At 38.4% G+C, this 21,675-nt stretch overlaps 1 protein-coding gene across 1 annotated transcript in view; it reads left to right on the top strand.

Annotated features, from left to right (window-relative positions):
* Positions 1 to 21,675, top strand: part of LOC149189861 (ATPase GET3B-like) — a 235,447-nt gene that overhangs the window by 34,112 nt on the left and 179,660 nt on the right. Inside the window, exons 2-4 of the mRNA XM_089411961.1 lie at positions 11,518 to 11,729; positions 12,073 to 12,135; positions 12,505 to 12,615. Of these exons, the coding sequence (XP_089268087.1) occupies positions 11,518 to 11,729; positions 12,073 to 12,135; positions 12,505 to 12,615 (386 nt within the window). The remainder of the gene's footprint in view (positions 1 to 11,517; positions 11,730 to 12,072; positions 12,136 to 12,504; positions 12,616 to 21,675) is intronic.

Below are 21,675 nucleotides of genomic sequence, written 5' to 3'. Positions count from 1 at the left end.
ATACGGTGAATCTGAATCATAGTCAGGCAATGGTGATGTTGACCTGTATTTGTGACAAGTTGAAGATTACACCCGATCAAATACCCCAAAATAATGAAGCTACTCAACATCTCAATTCTCTGGATTTGTCAAACTCGTCAGACTCACATGAGAAACTCGAGTCTTCAAAAGCATTGTCCATACCCCATCAACAAAATAGTAACACAAATTTTCAAAATATGTAGCTCTAGAATCAATTCTCAAATATGCAGCTTGCTAATCAATACCCTCTCTTTATTTCAAAAGTAGCGACATATCAACGAAGAGAAAAACTTGTACTCTCCAAATTTGACGGTAACGAGAAGTGCAATGTTGCATGGTTCAATAAAGCAAAAGAATATTTCAAGATTTACGGTATTGACAGTGATGATGAAAAGATTAGGGATGCATCCATGCAAATGAAAGGTGAAGCATATAATTGGTATATGTGGTGGAAAAAGACGACACTTGCTATCAGTTGGAGAAAATTCAAAAATGCATTCTTTAAAAGATTCCAAGGTGTCAAGGAAGAAGAGTTCTTCTCGACACTCACCAGACTGCGACAAAAAGGAGATGTGGACAAATACACTTGAGAATGGGGAACTTTAGCTACACGAGTACCTGGATTACAAGAAACTTGTCTCATTCAGTCATGCACCACGAGACTTAAACCCCATCTCCAAGCTGAGCTTGAGCTTCATGACATCACTTCTATAAAGGTATCCAGATAGAAGGCAAATGCTGCTGAAAAGAAGCACGAAAAGATGCAGTGGCCGAAAGTTGAAAGAGTATATTCGAGATGAAGATTTTCCCAATCCGCGAACACGGATAACACAAATTATGCTCCACCACATCTTCGTGAAGGAGAAAAAACTAACTTGGAAATGCAAAGAATGAAAGAGGGCAAGTGCAAACATTGTGGCGAAAATTGGGACCCTAAACATAGATGTGCTAAAGGAAAATAAACCAAGAACCTGTATAAATGTGAGGCAACTAATGATTCAGACAGTGAAAAATCAGACATAGAAGAAATTGAGGATTCTCCAGAACTAGATAACGAGAATATTCCGCAAATGTCATTATCAACCATGACAAGTATATTGTAGCCCCAGACATTAAAGTTAAAAGGACATATCAAGAAAAGCAATGTAATGGTTCTGATCAATACCTGTAGCACCCACAATTTTTTGATTCAACTATGGTGAAAAGACCTAACATTTTCACATTTCCCATGCCCAACATGAAGGTTATGGTAGCTGATGGTAAGAAAATTGTAAAGGTAGGGAAATGCCATAAAGTCAAATTACAGATTCAAGACTTTAATCTAGAATCTTCGTTCTACACTGTACCATTAGGTGTGGATGTGGCCCTAGGTATCCAATGGATTCAAACCCTAGGTACTTCCTCTGCCAACCATCAAAAGCAATTTATAAATTTAAATTGAAAGGGCAAAAATACAAGTTATATGGGTTCTAGCCCCTTGAGAATAAAATTGTATCATCATCCAAGATGATGAAAATGATCCGGAAGGGAGCACCAATGTATTTAGTACGGTGTCATCAATTAGAAATGTTAACTTCAAATCTCGTCAACGAAGAATCACCGGAGGTCCAAGAACTAATTCAAAAGCACGAAAAAGTATTCCAAGATATTTCAATGAAGTTGCCTCCTAAAAGACAAATCGAGCATACAATCGAAGTCAAATCAGGATAAAATCCCATCAACATCAAGCCGTATCGATGTCCACATCATCTAAACACCAAAATTGAAAGATTAGTCCAGGATTTTTAAAAATGTGGCATTATCACAAAAATTAGAAGTCCATATGCTACTATAGTTGTATTAGTTCGAAAGAAAGATGGATCGTTCAGATTATATGTCGATTATCGAGGACTAAACAAAATAACAATTAAAAACAAATTTCCAATCCCTTTTATCGATGAAATGTTGGATGAACTACATGCAACTAAATACTTCTCAAAATTGGACTTAAGGTCAGGGTATTACCAAATCAGAATAAGGTTGGAAGACGTAGCAAAAACTACGTTCTGAACACATGAAGGTCATTACGAGTTTAAAGTAATGCCTTTTGGTTTAACTAATGCACCGGGAACATTCCAAGCTACTATGAATGAGCTATTTCGTCCATAACTAAGGAAGCTTCTGTTAGTGTTCTTTGATGACATTCTAATTTATAGTAAAACATGGAAGGAGCACCTACAACATTTGGAGCAAGTTCTTACTATATTAGAAGAGCATCAGTTCTATGCCAAGAAGTCCAAATGCATTTTTGGGAAGGAAGAAGTAGAGTATCTTGGACATATAATATCCAAGGAAGGAGTAAAACTAGATTTTAATAAGATCAAGGCTATAAGGGAATGGCCCAAACCAGTTAATATCTCCAAGCTAAGAGGATTCTTAGGATTGATTGGGTATTATCGAAGATTCATAAAAACTTGTGCCCACATAACCGCACCCCTAAAGAACTTTCTAAAGAAGAACCCATTTCAATGGAATGATGAAGCAGAAAAGTGTTTTGAAGCCTTGAAGGTAGTTATGTCTAATGCCCCTGTATTGGCAACTACAGACTTCTCAAAACCATTTGTAATTGAGTATGATGCTTTAGGTTTTAGCATAGGAGCAGTACTAATGCAGGATGGCCACCCAATCGCATTTGAAAGCAGGAAGCTCAATAAACAAGAACGTCTCAAGTCTACATACAACAAGGAAATGCTTGCTATTATGCATGCATTAGCCAAATGGAGACAATATCTCTTGGGAAGTAAGTTCTTAATACGAACAGATCATAATAGTCTTCAACATCTCCTCCAACAGAAAACGCTATCATAATAGTACTAATGCAGGATGGCCACCCAATCGCATTTGAAAGCAGGAAGCTCAATAAGCAAGAACGTCTCAAGTCTACATACAACAAGGAAATGCTTGCTATTATGCATGCATTAGCCAAATGGAGACAATATCTCTTGGGAAGTAAGTTCTTAATACGAACAGATCATAATAGTCTTCAACATCTCCTCCAACAGAAAACGCTATCTACAGAACAACAAAAATGGATCAAAAAAATCGCTGCCTTTGACATGGATATATTACATAAGAAAGGGAAAGATAACATAGTAGCTGATGCTGTGTCTAGGAAAGACGAAGAAACATCATTACTTGCAGTTTCAGTTGTTGTTCCCAAATACTTAATGAGATTCGACACGAATATGCAAAAGATTTGGAAACAAGTGCTATAATCAATAACCTTCCTCAATATTCAAAATTTGAATGGAAAAGCGATATTCTATGGTACAAGGGAAGAATTTATTTGAGTTCAAATTCCAAATTTAAAGCCAAAATTCTCAAAGAGTCGCATGATTCACTGTCAGTGGGACACGTAAGATTCTTTAAAACCTACTATAATGGACGTCAATCATTCTTTTGTGTTGGAAAATCAAAGATATTATATTAGGGTTTGATTCTCTAATCTTGACAATTACTTGTGAGTATGTTGGCTTCTTTTACTTCCTTATTATCTTATGTTTCATCAAGCTATTATACATACATGAAGATTACAAAACAAGAGACACAAGATATATGCACATGCGAGGGAAAAACCCCCCTCAAGGGGAAAACCCAGTCAAAGTAATTCTTCCTTTCAATAGTATTCTTTGAGACTCTTCACCCTAGACCAAGACTAGACTTTCCCTCCACACCATGTCAACCTCCAAGATCTTCGACCCTTTCCAACAACTTCTACTATGTAGCAGATCCGAGCAACATGCAGCTTCCGGCAGCAGCAAAACCCTAGGAGACTTCGATCTCCTAAACCAGACCACGAAACAGAGAGAGAGAGGCACCAAAAGTTCGATTTTCCTCTTCTCTAGAGACTCCCCCAAACTCGCACTTCTTTCCTCCTTCCGGCAGCAGACTTCGCATCCCCAACACTTCCCAACACTTCCCAAAAGATATCAAATTGCTTGAGAGAGTGAGTGCTCCAAATGACTTCGACTTCCTTCTATATATAGCCTTCTTGTGGGTCGAATGAGGGTCTTTAGGCCGACTTGATCTTCCTTAGGCCGACATGATGTGGAGGACACATAATTCATATTTTGCTTGATACAAAACCTTTTTACATGATCCAAAAGCCCAAGAAGGGTCTCTTCGAATGTACAATGACTCTATAAACTCAATATTAATCCTAGGAGTCCACAATGGGGACTTTGACTAATATAATGATGACCCAAGCATGAAACCCATGCTTTAATAAGTCATTGTTACAATAATAAAAATTCTTTTCTTTATTCTTTTGACAAGTACATTACATAATGACTCAAGTATTGAAGACCGAACATAGTTACTTTTTCCAACACTCCGTCTTAACTAGGGAGGTATTCATAATGTACAAATACAATGGAAGATCTCAAATTATATGAAAACATGAACATGAAGAACCTTTAGGCACCGCAATTCCATGGACTAGATTCCTGACCAGGGCTATCTATCCAGCCAGTCACTCAACAATGTAGGCACCGTAATGTCATGGACTAGATCCCTGACCAGGGCAATCTATCCAACCTAGTCACTCAACAATTTAGGCACTGAAATGCCATGGACTAGATTCCTGACTAGGGCAATCTATCTAGGTGGGACTAAGGTGGACTCAAGGTTTCAGCCCCTCTAGGTACCATCAGTGTTACTTGTTAACCACCAACCCAAACATATAGGTGTGTATCCAAAACTAAGCTCAATAAACAATACCACCTTTTCAATTCCGGGATTCCTACATCAACACATAGTGTCGGCCTGATGTCTCCCCAAACAATGCTTCACTCGCAAAACCTCAACAAATCTCTTCCATTCTTTTATCATCAATACAATCACCAATATCTACGAAACCCTGTAGGTTCCTTAGATATTCAAACTTCTTATTAGGAAGAGCCTTTGTCAAAGTGCCTGTTACTTGTTTGTCTGTTGGAACATATTCTAGCTTCATGATCCCATCCTGCACCAAGTTCCTAATAAAGTGGAACTTGTTATTGATATGTTTCGTCCTCGAATGAAACACGGGATCTCCAAACATCTTGATACAACTTTGATTATCACAGTTAATCACAGTAGGACCTAGATACTTTTCGAAAGAAGCTTCCTTAACCAAATAACTTCTTTTCCTACTTCACATGCAGCCACATATTCTGCCTCGACAGTACTCAATGCCACAGGATCTTGCTTCCTACTCATCCATGAGATCATAACAACTCCCAGACTAAAGCATCCTCTGGTAGTGCTCCTTCCATCGGTCTCACTAGCACCCCAATGAGAGTCTGTGAAGCCAATTAGCTTGACTTCCTTACTATCATACTTTAGGAAGTGATGTATAGTGCCATGAAGATACCTCAATATATGTTTGACAACTATCCAATGATCATGACGAGGCTCCAACTGAAACTGACTAAGAATGTTCATTGCAAAACATATATTTGGCGTAATATTTACCGGATACATTAGAGAACCTTCCAACTGATGATATGAGGTAGGGTCCACGAGACTCGAGTTGGAGCTCCGCAACTTCTTGAGATTGGTGTTCATAGGAGTAACCATCGGCTTGGATTCCATCATCCCAAATTTTTGCAATAACTTGATGATGTACTTTCCTTGCCCCAAATATATCTCCCCAGGGCTCTACCATACTTCTAGACCTAGGTAATAATGCATCAGTCCCAACTCTTTCATCTCAAATTCAGCTGCCAACATCTTCTTGCATTCTTGAATTCTTCTTTCTACACCGGTGATGAATAGATCATCCACATAGACTATAATAATCACTGGCTCATTATTCACGACCTTGATATATAGATTCGGATCAACAATACTCTTTACGAACCCAATCCTGAAAAGATATGCATCCATTCTTACATACCATGCCTTTGGTGCTTACTTCAAGCCATATAGAGCCTTCTTGAGTCTGCAAACATGAGAGTCCCTGCGATTGACTTCAAATCCTTCAGGTTGTTCGATGTACACTTCCACATCAATGGTCCCATTTAGAAATGTAGTCTTAACATATATTTGATGGTTATTCCACCCCATTGTAGCAGCTAGCGATCTAATGGTAGTGTACCTTGCAGTAGGTGCAAATGTTTCTTCATAGTCAATGCCTTCCTTTTGAGAGAAAACCCCTTGCAACGAACCTTGTTTTATACCTGTCTATACTTCAATCAACATGTTTGATCTTATAGATCCACTTCGATGTGACAACCAATTTGTCACTAGTCTAGGAACGGTTTCCCAAACCCCATTCTTCACGATGGATTGAGATTCTTCTTGCATGGCTTTCTTCCAAACCTCTTCATGTTCAACTTCTTGGAATGTAGATGGCTCGGCTTCAATCAACTTTGTGATATATGCAACATTAACCAGAATACCTTTTCGGTTTCTTACTTTCCCTGGAGGACCCTTTCGCAGCTTCATGTCTTTAGCATCTTCTAACGTAGCTCTCAACCAATATGGCCTCTTCCTTGTGGTTGGAATAACCACCAATTGAATAGGCTCACTTTGTCGTTCTTCTTTATCATTTGCAGTAGAGTTCTCATGAGCTTCATCCTCTTCAAATACGGGAACTTCTTCGTCATCATATGAATATCCTTTGATTTCTTGTAAGCTTGATTCTCATCAAATATGACATCCTTGCTTACTTCAATGTATCTTCGCTCATTTATGTAGATTCTATAAGCTTTTGACGAAAGACTATAACCAACGAATATTCCCTTGATGCTTGTCGAGTCCAACTTCTTTTGCTTGTCCTTCGGAACATGGACATATGCTGGACTTCGAAATATGTGGAAATGATCCACACTCAGCTTCTTTCCTGTGAATACTTCTTCGGGTGTAGTATTATCAAGACTCTTATGAGGACTTCTATTTTGAACGTACACGATAATCATCGCTGCTTCACCCCATAAGAACTTCGGTAGATCTTGATCAAGGAGCATAGTTCTAATACCTTCTTCAATTGACCTATTCTTTCTTTCGGCCAATCCATTTTGTTCGGGATAGTAGGGAACAATGAGCTCCCTCTTAATACCTGCATCCTTACAATATGCAATTAACTCTTTAGAGGTGTATTCCCCACCATTGTCAGACCTTAGAGTCTTTATCTTCTTTTCGGTTAGGGTTTCCACCTCAGCCCTAAACTCCTTGAACTTATCAAATACTTCATCTTTAGTTTTGAGTAGGTAGAGCCATGTCTTCCTTGAATGGTCATCAATGAATGTTACATAGTAGAGATGACCTCCAAGTGTCTTGTCAGACATGGGCCTGCACACATCAGAATGGATGAGATCTAAAATTTCTTTAGATATAGATTCACTATGATGAAATGGTTTTCTAGTATGCTTCCCCAAAGAACATCCTTTGCATACACCTTCATGGTCTAGCTTCATATCAGGAATGCCATTAACCAATTGACTAAGAGTAGGGATGACCCTATAATGAAGATGGCCATACCTTTGATGCCATAGTTCAATGGGACTTATTTCCATATGAACAAGAGCTTGAGGAGATGGAGTGATAACCCGGTAAAGACTCCCTTCACGAACTCCAATAACCCTAGCTTTGTCAATACTAGAGTTCTTTCCCCAAACCAATACTTTTCCATAAACAAAAGCAATTCTTTCCCCTTTATCTTCTAAACAAGAAATAGAAAGTAAATTCATTTTCAAACCTGGAACATAGAGAATGTTGTTGAGATGCAAATTCGATCCATTGTCCAGCTTTAATGATGTAGATCCTAGGCCTCTAACATCATAGCTTTTGTTGTCACCCAATTCCACAAGTTGCCTACTTTCACCTGTCATATGTCTCGATGCTCCACTATCAATGATCCATGCATTATCATCAGTAAGAGATCCTGTAAGGGCAGCCAAGAATCCATGACTCTTGACTTTGTTGAATAGGTAGTAGATGATCTTCTTGATCCATCTTCCAGCAGAGTTGAAACCCAATCTTATGTAGTTCACCATAGAGAGAGAATCCATGTTGGAAAATCAAAGATATTATATTAGGGTTTGATTCTCTGATCTTGCTAATTACTTGTGAGTGTGTTGGCTTCTTTTACTTCTTTATTATGCTATCTTTCATCAAGCAATTATACATACATGAAGATCACAAAACAAGAGACACAAGATATAGGCACATGCCAGGGCAAAACCCCCCTCGAGGGGAAAACCCAATCAAAGTAATTCTTCCTTTCAATAGTATTCTTTGAGACTCTTCACCCTAGACCAAGACTAGACTTTCCCTCCACACCATGTCAGCCTCCAAGATCTTCGACTATGCAGCAGATCCCGACAACATGTAGCTTCTGGCAACAACAAAACCCTAGGAGACTTCGATATCCTAAACCAGATGACGAAATAGAGAGAGAGAGGCACCAAAAGTTCAATTTTCCTCTTCTCTAGAGACTCCCCCAAACTCACACTTCTTTCCTCCTTCCGGCAGCAAACTTCGCATCCCCAACACTTCCCAGAAGATATCAAATTGCTTGAGAGAGTGAGTGCTCCAAATGACTTCAAATTCCTTCTATATATAGCCTTCTTGTGGGTCGAATGAGGGTCTTTAGGCCGACTTGATCTTCCTTAGGCCGACATGATGTGGAGGACACATAATTCATATTTTGCTTGATACAAAACCTTTTTACATGATCCGAAAGCCCAAGAAGGGTCTCTTCGAATATACAATGACTCTATAAACTCAATATTAATCCTAGGAGTCCACAATGGGGACTTTGACTAATATAATGATGACCCAAGCATGAAACCCATGCTTTAATAAGTCATTGTTGCAACAATAAAAATTCTTTTCTTTATTCTTTTAACAAGTCCATTACATAATGACTCAAGTACATTATTGAAGACCTAACATAGTTACTTTTTCCAACATTCTGGAAGGGTATGAATTTAGATATTCAAAAATATGTAGGCGAATGTGATCATGTCAGCGAAATAAAAGTGAGAACATTATGACCCCAGGGTTGGTCCACCCCTTAAATATCCCAAACCAAAAATGGGTAGAAATATCAATGGATTTTATTTAAGGATTACCCATGTCAGACGGGAAAGATAAAATTCTTGTAGTAGTAGACAAACTCACAAAGTATGCACACTTCATAAGAATGAAGAAATCAGATTCACCAAAAGAGATCGCTGAGATATTTCGTATTTTGCAAGAATGTCTACAAATTACATGGATTTCCCAAAGTCATTGTTAGTGATAGAGATTCCAAGTTTAAGGGGAATTTTTGGAAGGAGCTTTTCAAACATATTGGAACATACCTCAACATGAGTTTTGCATATCATCCTCAAACAGATGGTCAAACAGAAACTGTCAATAAGTGCTTAGAAGCTTACCTTCGTTGTTATGCAACAAACAAACAAAACAAGTGGGCTTAGTGGTTACATCTCGCTGAATGGTGGTACAATTCAACTTATCACACTTCCGCAAAGATGACCCCATTTCAAGCTCTGTATGGATATGAACCTCCCAAATGGAAGGATTTGGCCATTTCCGAGACAAAAGTTGCAGCAGTTAAGGAGCAATTAGAAGAAACCCAAAGAGTTTTTCAAACATTAAAAGAAAATCCAAGTATCGCAAGAAATTGCATGAAGCAGCAGGCCGACCGATAGAACAGAGAGAGAATTTGAAGTTGGAGAATGGGTATTTGTTAAACTTCAGCCTTACAAACAATTATCTCTGAAACAAAAAGGAAAAAACAAATTGGCGCCAAAGTTTTATGGACCATATCAGATTAACAAAAAGATCAGCCAAGTAGCATACAGCTTAAGCCTTCTGGACAACAGTCGAGTTCACAACATTTTCCATGTATCTTGTCTTAAAAAGGCATTGGGCAGACACCAATCAGCACAGACAACGCTTCCGATATTAGATGATGAAGGCAAGTTCATCTTAGAACCAGAAGGAATTGTTACCACCAGGGAAAGGAAGTTGCAATCTTGAGTAATTAAAGAATACCTTATCAAGTGGAAGAATCTACCAGAAGAAGAAACCTCTTGGGAGACAAAAGCTTTTTGCCAAAAACACCCGTCATTACGTATGCTTTGAGGACAAAGCATCTTTTCAAGAGGGAGGCAATGTTATGTAATTAGTTAATTATGGAATTGGGGGGGCACGATCAAAGATCATGCCCCTTCTCGAAAAGGTGCCAAAGGAGTTATTTAGGCCAGGGCCCTTCTTGTAAAAAACCATCATTCATTCATTCAAGTATTAATAAAAATATGTCTTCTGTCAATTACTGAGCGTGTTTGCTCCACTCAAACAATGCCAACATGTATCAACTTCACTAAATGCAGAATTTCAGAAGTGTTCATCGCTGCTTCAACACAGAATTTCAAGACTCTGATTTCTACACCAACGTACAGTCTTCAAATATGTAAAGAGCAGCAGAACGAATGCAGGGTGGCAAGAATGTTCAACGCACAACCAGGAATTAAATAATGAACAACATAATTACTCCATGGATCAGCGCATAGAATGAGCAGAAAAAAATAGAATGCAGAGGGACAGAGGAAAATGGCAGGAAATTAGCAGGAGTTACAATGCAGAAGGAAGCTAAAATGGGGCTGGCTTTGATATGATGTCAGGCCAGGGGTAACTCCAAAAGTAATTGCTGCTTTTGCATTAAGATGGAACATAGATATATACATGGAGAGGGAGACTATTGGGTTTCATCTCCAAATGTCTCTTCGTCTTCCAATTCCCTTTATTTTGTTATTTACAATATTTACATGGATTTACCTAATGCCAAAGATTAGGTGTCAACACATAATAACATGTTGGTGGCAGAATGTGTGACTTTTTATTGTGTTTAACGATTGTTTCACATGCTAGGTGTAGGGAGATAACTTTCAATCTTGTAATCAATCTGTAATGTCCTTGTTTCACTTGCTAGTTTGGGAAGATAACTTCCAATCTTGTAATCAATCTGCAATCTCCTGATTTCATGTTTTGCAGATTTAGATTTTGAATAAGTTGTCAGACAGTAGACTACAGTCCCCACTGATTGAGAGATATGCTTCGTATTTAGATTGCCTTACAATTTTATGCAATGCATTAAGATGGATGAATTTTGTATTAGGATAAATAGAAAAACATTTTGGTTTCAATGACAGCATGCTTTACCTATGTTCTAAATGCTTCAGTTTTGGAATTTTCTTTCCTTTTTTGGTCTGAAGTATTTTTATCTAAATCTTTTCAACCTAGAAAATGGTTGCTGGAGATGCTGGTAAATGTTGGAATACTCTATTTTTCATCTTAGAAATTGTGTAATTGTTTTGCACTGGTACAATTTTTTTTTTTGAATTTATTGGCATTGGAATTGTATTATCCAATTGCTTATAAGCTGTACTTGGATGGTAAACAATGAGGTTTGATGGGGTTTTGGTTTATAATTTGATATTCTAATTTATTTCATTATTTCTGCAGTAAGGGCAGTTACAACCCCTACAGAAAGCGAGACAAGCTTTGACAATATGATTACTGAGATGAAGCGCAAATACTATTTATTAGGTGGAAAGGGAGGTGTTGGCAAAACAAGCTGTGCAGCATCTCTTGCTGTTAAATTTGCAAATAGTGGGCATCCTACACTTGTTGTGTCCACTGATCCTGCTCATTCTCTGAGTGACTCCTTTGATCAGGTAGACACTTTCCATGTGGGCTAATTGATAATAGTTGATTTATTATGACATCATCTCTGACCATCAGTATTGTCATCTGAAATCCATAAAAACTGAAAAAATCCAAGGAAACAGCAAAGTGTTAAAATAAGTAAATCATAATAAGTGTTTATACACGACTGATGTGCTTATTATCCAGGGTGGGATTTATATGTCAAGAATCACCTATTTTGTTTCTATCCATCAGCAATAGAGATTGTTTCTTATTGATAAAATGGATTTGTGCTTTGAAAGTTTCAAAGTATCCATGTTTGTTTTTGTAATAATGAATTGATCAACTTTTGATGCTATGTATGACTTGTAGAATTTAAGTGGAGGGAAGCTGGTTGCTGTTGAAGGGACTGATTCTCCTTTGTTTGCATTGGAGGTTGGTATTATGAACCCTTAATAAGTACTGTTTTCATTCCAGAAGATGTTAGACATATTAGGTAGTCAAGATCCTGGTGTGTATATTACAAAATAGTTCTTTCCTACATGGGGGAAAACTGTACATATGTTATTGATGTGAACTAGGACAATAAAATAAAGTGAAGAATTGGAAGGAGCAAGGTTGCATAACTGAAGGTTTCACTTGAGAAGAGAATTATGTCGGGAATACAAAGAAACCATAAAGTATATTCATAGAGAGATTGCATCTTGCTGTACGGAAGTTACAAACTTGGGATTCAAGAAAAGTATGCACTGCATATGCAATGCCTTGTTGTAATCTTTACACAGGTATAACTTTCTTTTGCAGATAGATCCTGAGCAAGCAAGAGCAGAATTTCGTTCATCATCTCAGAATAATAATGGTGCTGGTGTCAAGGACTTTATGGACAGTATGGGCCTTGGAGGATTGGCAGAACAGGTAAATGAAAACTTGTAAAATGTGTTATGTCCTTCCTTTGGTCACATTGGTAATACTGATTTATATTATTATATACCCTTGTTATTATTGCTTTAGATTTTGTCCTAAACATGTTTATAAACTTATTGAGAAGATGAGTTTTATCTCATTTGAAATTCTGATTGGATCAACATGGGCTTACTTCATGCTGCTGTTTAGTAAGGGGCAATATGGTTTCATTAATGTATCTTACATGTCTTTGCTATTCAAGCCTTGTAGTGAAGTAACAGAAAATGTACCATTCATAAAAAACAATAATGTGGGACAGCCTCAGGATTCCCGTAGGCAAGTTCAGAGTCTGTTCACATTAGCTCCAGCTTGATACAAACCGTCACATTTCAAGGCCTGAGAGGATCTGTGAGGTTTATCACCTACAGGACATTGAGTCAGAGGATCACTTTATCTTCTGGTACCTGATATGCAGCTATGCTATGAGATTGGGGAGGGGGTTCATTGTCTTTACATAGAGACGTGGGGATCTCTTTACTAGGTTCTTCTGTTTCTTGGACGAGAGGTGTCTAGCTCTATTTCTGAGGAAGGTACTAGATCTCCGGAGGCAGATATTGTGAAAATTCCTGAATGTAACACATCAGAAACCCCTACTGCATTTTCTGGTTTACTATCTCCTACTACTTGTTTTTGCATTAACAAGTTATTTAAATGCTTAAATATCGAAGTAAATACAAATGCAGCCTTCACAAATATATTATATAGTATATACAGATCAAAAACTGAAATAAATTGAGACAACACAAGGGACACCGTTATTTTTGGATAATCTTCCCTGGAAAAAACCAATGCGGGAAAACCAGTGCAACATATAGAGGGTATTATAATTAAGCAGATTCTGAATATAGCTAGGGTGCCGAAAATGGCTCACCCTTCAGAGAATTTCCTTGGCAGTAGTACCTCTCTCCGGAGACAAAAATCTCGGCAAATCAGCCATTGGATGAATCAACCCCACTGTGACTCTGACTGTTCCTTGTGCTAGACAGCGAAAGCTGCTCCAAGCACTCCTCTAGAACTGCGTCACCCTCTTTGGAATTGCGTCATTGTCTCTCGACTAATCTGCTCTCAGTCTGCCCCACAAACTTCCTCAACGCAGCCTCTTCAGCCCAACGTTAGCCTCTATAGCCCTCTGCGCTGTCTGCGGCTTTCTGCGTCAGCCTCTGCATCCTCTGCGGCTTTCTGCGTTAGCTTCTGCGTCCTCTGCGTCTGCGTCTGCCAATGTTTTAAAACTCCGACTGCAACTTGGAAACGGTTGACTTCGACTCCGACTCCAACTCGGCCAATTTGATTTCAATGACTCGGTCGTTGTAAAAAATACATTAAATATTTATTTTTTTATAAAAAAACATAATTTTAAAGATTTTCATTCATGTTTCCAAACACAAAGCTTTAGAATATAGATAGAAGACAACATATGATCAAAGTAGGCTCATGAATATATCCATTATATCAAAATGGCATCCAGTGCACTGTCCAATACATACATGATGATGATATAGAGATCAAAACAAAAACACATAACCAAGGAGGCTAGAAATGACCTCTACAACAAAAGTAAACTGTGAAACATCACTAGTCACCACTGACCAGTACTACTAGCTACTGCTAGAGGAGCCAACATCATTTGGCTCAACCTCTGAATCAGAGTCAGACAGGGAAACCCATGGCTCCTCCTCATCATCATCTCCAACTGCAACTATAGTAGTGGTAGCACTAGCAGGCTGTGCAACAGCTGCACGCTGAGATAGACGAGATATGTGCTTCCGTCGTGGCTGAGCAGAGGAAGCGCCTGCAACTGGAGGACTTGGGGTTGGGCCTGAGGCTGGTACAAGTGGATCTGCATTCAACTGAACATTTTGTTCAATTGATGCCACCCCTTGTAAATTCAAATCAAGATCCTTATCAGAATCAAACTCTGCTGGATGACTCTCCACTACCCAATCTGATGTTGGATCAATATCTTCCAACACAATGGGATTTGAATCAGGTCTTTTGTTCAACAATTGGTTGTGTCTGAGTCGAAGGTTGTATTGGACATAGACTAGATCATTTAACCGTTTTTGATCCAAATCGTTTCTCTTCTTCGTGTGAATCCTCTAAAAAACAAACCAATTGCGCTCACACCCAGTAGCACTGCCAGTTTGACTCAAAATACGAATTGCAAACTTCTGCAATTGAGGACAATGGCTACCAAAAGCCTCCCACCATTGTGCTGCAAAAAACATATTAGTGTAATGAGTTAGCTCAAGTTTCAACAAAATTACAAATTATATCCAACTTTCAAATTATAAACAATTTAACAAAATAAGTATTAAGAATTTGAAAATTTAAATTTTTGTTTACCTGACTCATCTGCTTCCCTTGCAATCTTTGCTAGGTTCTTCCCAAAGGTACCTGTGGCTTTGTTGAAGGTTGTGATCTGTCGATGTATCTCTAGCTGATCACACTCCAATGGATCATGCGTTCAATGCAGTCAATCAATCCATCTCTAACCTCCCCACTCAAAGTTCCTATCGCCAGAGCTTTATAATGATACCATGGGTTCAAAAAATACCCAGTTGCATGTATAGGGCGATGGAGTTGCTTGTTCCATCTTCATCAATGATTGCCCAAATGGGCCCATACTTAGCCACTCTATCCTTGTATGCCCTCTTTATTTGCTCCTTTGATTGATCCATAGCCTCATAAATGAAGCCCATAGCCAATCTTTCCCCATCCACCAACCGCAACACCTTAACTAGTGGCTAAGCAACCTTCACAATCTCTGTTGCGTTTCTCCAAAATATTTCTTCATTAACTTTCTTTTTCAATTCTTTGCATTCCTGTTTGAGAGACCATTGGCTTTGATTCCATTCATCACTATAAAACATCTTTTGCAAGTTTCTATGTTGTGAAAGCATAGATTGCAATGTCAAAAAATGAGTTGCAAATCTAGTGATGGCAGGCCTCCCTTGTGTGTCTCCTCATTAGGCTCAAAATCCATGAATGATTGTAGATAAATTTTGTTATGCTTTTGGCATGATCTACAATGTTTTTGACCCAATCTAATTTGCCAATATCCTCAAGCATGAGGTCTATGCAATGTGCAACACATGGGGTCCAAAAGATGGTTTTGTGTTTTTCCTCTAACAGTTTACTAGCAAGAACATAGTTAGAGACATTATCTGTGATGACTTGAACAACACTAGCCACCCCCAACTCCTCAACAACCTCATCCAATAGTTGAAACAACAATTGTCCATCTTTCACCCTATCGGATGCATCAACTGATTTTAGAAACATGGTTCCCTTTGGGCAGAAGATAAGAAAGTTTATGATGGTACGGTTCCTTTGATCAGTCCATCCATCTGACATGATGGTACATCTTGTTTTTGCCCATGAGTTTTTGAAATCTTTCAAATACTCATTAATGGAGGAAATTTCTTTCTGCAAACGATACCCCCTTAACTCATGCATAGTAGGGCCTTTGAAGCCTTTTCCAGCAACAAATATGGCATCAAACATAGGCTCATAATATGGTGAATGGGAAGCATTGAAGGGGGTATCAGCATCATACCACCATCTAGATATGTAATCACAAGCAGTCTCCCTCAATTCTTTCTTCCAATGGTCATCTAAAGTGGGTTGCAAAGTTCTACTAGCTTTAGGACCATGTGCATCTGATGGAGAGGAGGGTGTGACAGTGAAATAACTTTTGATATTCATATCACCCTTCTTTTTCATTTTACCCTTACCCTTTTCTTGAATAGACTCCAAGGAGGGAGGAACATAGCAGAAGGGGTTGGATGTATCAGTACAAGGGATAAAAGAAGAACCCTCACAATCAAAATGGGGGTTGGTAGCCATCATTTTTTGTATACTCCTCTTCCTCTCAATTTCAGCCTCTATTTCTTTTTGCCTAGCTTTTCCTTCTTGAAACTTCTCAAATCTAGTTAACAACTCCTTCCTAATCTCCCCAATTTGTGGTGATTCACATGTAGTAATTTGGCCTCTAATCCCTGCCGAGTTTTGTTTCAGCCTATTAATGACCCCAGGACCCTCCTTAATTAAAATATGGCAAAATTTAATGCATTTGATTATCAACCATTTCAGCATATGCCCAAGCAACATCTTTCACTCTAGGAGCCATTTTTTGACTTGGAAATGAAAAGAAAAACTCTGAAAATGAAAACAAAAAAATAGCATTGCTTCAATGTTTATTTCTTTCACAAAAAACACTCTTTTCAATTTCTGTATTTGCACAAAAAAATAAACAAGCAAAAACAGATTTTTAGAAGTGAAAAAACATACCTCTAGGCACAAACTGCCTCCTCAAAGTTGCTCCAACAAACCAACTCCTCAATGCTGGTTTAATGGCTGCCCAAGAAGCTCCTCACTTCTGCTCCAATGCTTGCCCAAGACTCCTTATTGCTGCTCCAAAAACAAACTCCACAACTCTTAACAAACTCCTCACAAATTCTTACTCAAATGCAATGAGATGGCTGTGAGGAAATGAGAGGGGTTGGGTAGCTTTTATATGGTTTGGGAGAGAGAAATGGACCCCAAAGAACCCAAAGGAAGAAAAGAATGGGCTTTGGGGCCCCCAAAACAACACACAACAAAAAAAATATCGCTTTTCGGCCGCGCCCACTGACCCGGCCGGGTTGTTACCGAGTCGGCCGAGTCAAACTGGCCAGGGTTTGGATCGGTCTCGCTCGGCTGTTTTGGATTCGGTTTGACCGATTCTTAAAACAATGGCCTTCGCAGCTTTTGCGTCCTCTGCGTCGGCCTCCTTAGCCTCTACCTCAGCCCTCCTATGCTCTGTGTTGCCTCTTCCGGCTCCTCGCTGCCTCTCTGATATGTATTCTTTGGCCTCTTGCCGAACTGACCCTCACTGCAATTGATCACTTGTTCAATTTCCTCAGCAAACCTCGTCCTAGAAAATCAAACTGACTGATCTCACTTGATGTGTCTGTAACTGACCCTCAAGCCTTCTCTTATGCTTTTCCGGTTGATGATTCAACGATCGATATTAAGTCCCTAATCAACGACTAAGATTAAATCTGGCTTGACCCTCGTCTCTTAGGACTTTCTCACCCATTTTATATATATATATATATATATATATATTTTTTTTTTTTTTTGTTCTGTATAAAGACTATTCTATTAAGATTAAAAGAGAAAAAATATTTACAAAGAGGTTTGAACCTCTGAGGGGGCAGAAGCCTGCCCTCTATCAAAAGAACCATTGCAAGTAGCACATTGCCTTCTGTTTACAAAAATGAAACTCATAGACTCAAGACTAAACAGAGCTATATAGACCCAAGACTAAACAGAGCTAAACGCTTCAGAGTGAGCTGCCCTTTTACAAAATGCTGTCCTTTACCACTATTACAAAAAAAGGAAAGCCAAAATTATATCCTGGAGAATGAACAATGTCATGCTGATAATAACAGAAGCCATGCACACTGAAAATTACACAAGAAATCCAGAAATCATAAGATGACTTGCTGTCCTGTTGCTGAAGCCAAAGGTAATTAAGGTTGCGGTGGCGAATCTGTAGCGTTCTCATTTGCCTGGTTGGGGGAGCTTACCCAGGTTACCATCACCTCATCTTCAGCTTCCATCGTGTTGCGTTCTGGAGGAGGCACAAGGTGCAGAACACTGCCAGAGAGGCGCGCTGGCTCACAAGCTATGATTTGCTCTTGAGGAGAGTCTGGCTGAGGGCGAGAGTCTTCCTGTTGGCCCTCTTCGTGCACCACAGCGGAAGCATTGAGGACAACACCAGCGAAGCTACTCTGAGAATCACTGGAATTCTGAGAATGAGACTGATCCTTGGAAGTATCATCTGAGCTTGTGAGCTCATCTTTTTCCTTCGAGAAGATAACAGTTATTATAGCTGAGATAAGAGGTTTGTTAAGCATGCTTTTGAACTTGAACCGGGATGTGTGAAAAGAGCTGTTTAGGGAGGGTCCAGAATAGTCTGAGGGCGGTGAGGATGGCGAGGCAGATGCTAACGGAGTTATACGTCGAGGCACAGAGCCACCACGACCCCGAGAACCTCCACGGGACCCCGAGTTGCTACCACGCCTGGGAATGCCACGACGACGGGCCATAACAGTATATAACAACGGATTGAAGGTGCTGAAGGACTGAGGGTGAGGGAGAAGCGACTCGCCGCAAACTAAGTGGAACCAGATTGAATACCAGACCTCTGAATGTAAGACCTAAAAGCCGAGCACACAGAAGATAGAATCGACCACAAGAAAAAACCCAACAACGACTGAATAAGCCCAATACTCGACCTAGACACCTTCAACAAGGACCAAATCGAAATCCCTTACAGAGATGAGCAAGAAGACTAACTTAATACACCAGATGCATATGGAGAAAACTAACTTAATGCACCAGACGCCTTCGGAAAGAGACAGAACCATATACCTGAAGCTGGCCAAATGGGAGCAGTTATGAAGCCATGGTGGCTTCCAAATTCTCTGGGCTGCGCTGAGGCTCTGAGGCCATGACCACCAGAGGAGAACACTGCCTGAAGAACCCGGAGCGACTGCGTCAATGCCTGAAGAGACCGGAGCAAATGAGCCATGGAGAGCGCGCGCCATCCTGATATTTTTCACCTGCGTACCTCGAGCTCGGTTATTCATTAATGCTGATTAATTACCTGCCTCGAACCGCCTAAACCTGCTTAATAGCTTGCCAGTTGCCGGCTTCACATGCCCAGGCATTAACACCTATTTAAGACACCCGCATCCGGGTCTCACCCATTTTATATTAATACACATTAATATTTTAATTTTTCTAAGTTTAGAGTTAGGGACCCATTAAAAATATTAATTATTTTAATATCTCTTCATCTGGGTGGAATTTCTCCAAACGATTTCTGGGTCTTGGAGATCTCATGTGCCTTAGCCTCTCTACTAATTTTCATGGCTAAAGCACATTTGATGCTACCTGTTGTCGCACAATGTGTCTAGGCACCGCGACAACGCTCATAGTAAGGGCTGTCACTCTAATCCTTACTCGCTCCGTTTAGACTCTCTCCTAGACAAGTCAAGGGGGGTAGTCCCTAAGGTGAATGAATGAGAATAACCTGTAAAACATAGGGTCTAGGAGACTTAAAGATGGACAACTTGATGAATTTAGAACAAATCTTGGTCAATTGAGATGGATAGATTAAACAATTAATACAAATAAGACACAATCACAAGAAAAAAATGATCTTAGACTAGTAATTTTACATTCAACTAACCATAAACTAACAAAAACAAGTTATCCTGAGCAATTTATAAATGTGACGAATAGTGACGATCATGAATGATTAAATGTCAATGCGCAAAAATTTATCATGCAAGAGTTTCTAGCAATTAAATCCCGTGAAGAATTATGAAATTTAAATGCTAAGCAATGATTCCAAATTTAAAATGATTTTCATTAATAACCCAGATCTAGAATAATTTATCATTCTCCAATTGGCAATGAGTTTAAAACATTAATCGCACCTGACAATAGAGAAATCACTACAACGAAAGGACACCAAGGAACTTTAGATTAACAATTTAATTATTCCTTAGACAATTAATTTAATGTGGTAAATGAAGAAATTAAATTTTTAATGTGACAAAAGTAAAACAAATCAAAAGGGCTAATAAATTGAAATTTTAGTGGACCATAGGCCACATTAAATTTTTTAATGTGAAAGTGCAAATCCTCTTTTGATTTAATTTTTTTAGGAATTTTGAAGTCACATAAATGAAATTTTTTAATTTTTAGAACTTTTTTTTTTTTTCAAATGTTTTAAATGAAATCAAAATATAAAAAAAAATTAAAGCAAAAATGTAAACCAAAACCAAAGAAGGTAAAAAATTAAAATCAAAATAAAACAAACACGGGATTAAAAAGAAAAAAAAAAGAAAAAACAAAATTAAATCAAAATAAAAAGTAAATAAGAAATCAAATTTTAAACAAACCTAAACTTAACTCATGACCAAAAAAGGAAATAAAAAAAAAGAAAACAAAATCAAATTATGTCTAACCCCAACCCATACAAATGAAACAAAACAAAAAAAAGGAAAAGTCGAATTGCTTGAGTGCTGTGTATGCAGGTGTGGAGAGGCTTGACGATGTAGAAGAGGAAGAGGTTTTATGGAGAAAAAATAAAAATAAAAAAAATTGCAGAGAAAGATTAGGGTCGATGGCAACGGATTTGATGGAGGGGAAGCAATTTTTTTTACAGGGGATGAAGGTTGCAACATAAATGAAAAACACTAAGATAAAAAAAAAAAATCGAAATTTGCAACTGAATATGATATTAAGTTATGTATGTTACTATGTAAGCTGAAGAGACAATGAACCAAGCAAGCTGGAAGAAACACAACAGACATAGGGGCTGTGATTTTGGCAGCAAAGGGTGAAAAATGGTAGCCAGAAAACCCTTAAAATAATTTCCAGAAATTTTGATTAAAATATTGAATCCTTTTGCTTCAGATTTTCTTGAAACCCTTCTAAAAATTTCCAGATTTAAAATTTTCAAACCCTTGGACTGCAAAAATTTGAATAATATCCCTGCAAAGTGATATTCATAAACCCCATAGATCTAGATCTTATCTTCTAGGGCCTAGATTTGGACTTTACACAAATTTCTTCCTCGGATTTGTCGTTGCACGACAACAAGAAAACACCCAAACGATATATACAATGATAAAAACTAAAACCCAGAAAAACCCATGTTAGAAAAATAATTACAAAATTTACAAACTGCAAGCTCTAATAAGCCAGATCTATCATTATGCTCACAAAAAATTAAATGTTTAAATTTTAAAAGAGGTGCTAAATTACTTAAGAGCTTCTTGCTAAGCACACGACTCAAAGGTCGGATGAATCGACTGACAAATGACCTCCTATTTAAAGATAAATCCTCCAACGGCTAGTTCGAGTGATCCTCGTCAAAGCAATCTTGATCGTTGATGAAGATTAAAATTTCTTTTAATCTCATTCGTCGAAATATTTAATTCTTGAAGA

Source organism: Pinus tabuliformis, chromosome 3_1, assembly GCF_031772625.1.
Source record: "Pinus tabuliformis cultivar Carrire ecotype Pingquan chromosome 3_1, CPIR1, whole genome shotgun sequence".
In the NCBI taxonomy this organism is placed as follows: Eukaryota; Viridiplantae; Streptophyta; class Pinopsida; order Pinales; family Pinaceae; genus Pinus; species Pinus tabuliformis.
The sequence above is the reverse complement of the archived record's forward strand: the minus strand, read 5'-3'. Positions and strand labels throughout refer to the sequence as shown.